Source organism: Choloepus didactylus, chromosome 4 (assembly GCF_015220235.1).
Source record: "Choloepus didactylus isolate mChoDid1 chromosome 4, mChoDid1.pri, whole genome shotgun sequence".
NCBI classification, from domain to species: Eukaryota; Metazoa; Chordata; class Mammalia; order Pilosa; family Megalonychidae; genus Choloepus; species Choloepus didactylus.
Window position 1 is genome coordinate 181,252,825 of NC_051310.1, and position 2,104 is coordinate 181,254,928.

Genomic DNA, 2,104 nt, shown 5'->3' on the forward strand with positions numbered 1-2,104 from the left:
TGATTTCTATAGCCCTTGGGAACTACTACCTGAAAAACTCAAGTGACTGCTTTAACAGCTTCAGGCTATTAAGTAAGTACTCTACTTATTCCCTGGTTCAGAGCAGTGATTCCCAGACTCGAGGGAATAGAGGAATCTCCAGAGGAACCTGTTAAAATGCAGCTTCAAGGGACCAATCTCAACCTGATGGTGGCAGTCACTGGGGATAATGCCTCATACTCTCTACATTTTAACTGTATGGCAAAAGCTCTAGATTCAGACTCGGGCGCCAATACTGCTTGATCTCAAATGAGTTATTTAACTTTTTTAAGTCTCAGGCTCTTAACTGATAAAGGGTTGAATGAGTCTCTACTGTCCCTTCTACTCTCAAATGTGACAGACTTTAAGAAATTATATTAATTCGTGAGTGGTGAATGAGATGGGTAGAATTTCAAAGGATATTACACTCTGCTGTACAAACAACCCAGCAAGAGAGTGAGAGCCTCCAATTCAGTGGGATTCCTCTCTCTGGCCCCTTCATCCACAAAAGGATAAGAAAGGTGAGGTTGGATGGAATTGGGTAAAGGAGGAGAGCGAGGCGGCCAAAAGCAGCTTGCCAGAGGATTTTGGCAAAGAGCAGGAAGGGCCCTTTGAAACCAGGAATCACTCCTCGACCTCGTCCTCGTCGTTCTGGTCTTGGTACCGAATGTAGACGACCAGCATGACAAAGCCCACGAGGATGCAGAGGGAGCCGACGACCAGGTAGGCGATGCCCAGGAAGGGGTTCTTGCCGCCCATCCACGAGATGCTGCTCGAGATGATGAGCTTATGGCCGCCGAACTCGAGCACCGGATAGTTGTACGTGATACTGATCCGGTAGGCACCCCGCGGCAGCCCCGCGGAGTAGTTGCCCTGACGGATGCGCGCGTACAGCTTGCGGAACGTGGGCAGCGCCGCCGTGCGCATCCACACCACGAATTCCTGGTTGATGAAGCCGGTGTTGTTGGGGTCGGGGCTGAGCTCGTAGACCGGCCGGTGCCAGTTGGGCGGGGGCGCGGTGCCTTCGAAGGCCAGCGCCAGGCTGCCGTTCACCAGCGGCGGGTTGCGGAACTTGACATGGTAGTCGGTCCACCAAGCGATGCCGATGCGGTCGAGCGGCACCTCGACGTGAGGTCCGTCGGGTCGCCGCTGGTGCCACAGAGAGAAGGAGTCGTTGAAGAGGCTGTTGGCGATGGCGCCGCAGAGCGCGATGGGCAGGCCGGCCGCGGTGCGCTGGTAGGGGATGCACTCGTTGGCCGGGTGGCGCAGCGCGCTCTGCAGCCGCTCAGCTGCGCGTCGTCGCGGGACACGCTGTAGCGCCGGTTGTTTTGGTAGAAGTTGGTGAGCTCGTAGTACAAGAACACGGGGCGGTGGAAGAACTCCGGCAGCGAGAAGTACCAGGCGCACGAGCAGCTGGGCGGTGGCGCATGGCCCTGGCCGGCCGCGGCGCACACCGAGCAGTTGCCGGTGCCGGAGTTGCCAGTGTAGTCGTACTCGAGCTCCTTGATGCCGTTGGAGGAGTAGTAGAGGCCCAGCCCCAGGCCGACGAAGGCCAGGCCCGCGCAGAAGAAGAGCGGCAGCGCGATGCTGGCCGACAGCAGCGGCTGCCAGGCGGGGAGGCGCTGCTGCGTGAATGCGGTGTTGTCCGGCTGGTGGGCGCCCCGGGCGGTGCTGCTCCAGGTCATGGCGGCCGCGGTGGGACAGCGGATGGTCGCTTAGGTGGAGCCCGCCGCGGGGCACCTCCGGGTTGGCGCCATTAACTAGTTTTTGTGTTTCTGGCCTGTGACTGGTTTGTAAAAATACCTATCTCCTTTTTTACTTCAGTCTCATTTTTTTTTTTTTTGGTATTCTCCTTTTATATCTCATTTATCATTATTATATAATTTTATCAGAGAGGGTGCTGGAGCATGAAAGTACTGCACCATCTTGATCAGATATATCCTGCCAATTCTTAACTTCGTAGGATTGTTGTGAAGATAGAAATCCTTTAAAGAGGGTGGAGATTGTAAATGATAGGGTCTGTACAAATGTTAATTAAAATGTAGGCATAACTGTTTCAAGGAAGCAGTAAGACAGATCATTAAAA

General features: G+C 54.5%; 1 protein-coding gene across 1 annotated transcript; it reads right to left on the reverse strand.

Moving 5' to 3' along the window:
* Positions 1–280: 280 nt before the first annotated feature.
* Positions 281–1,703, reverse strand: LOC119532460 (cell cycle control protein 50B-like). Its single transcript, XM_037834908.1, is given in 2 exon segments — positions 281–1,298; positions 1,301–1,703. Coding segments are annotated over 2 exon segments (1,059 nt in total). The 3' UTR covers positions 281–642.
* Between the last annotated feature and the right edge of the window lie 401 nt (positions 1,704–2,104).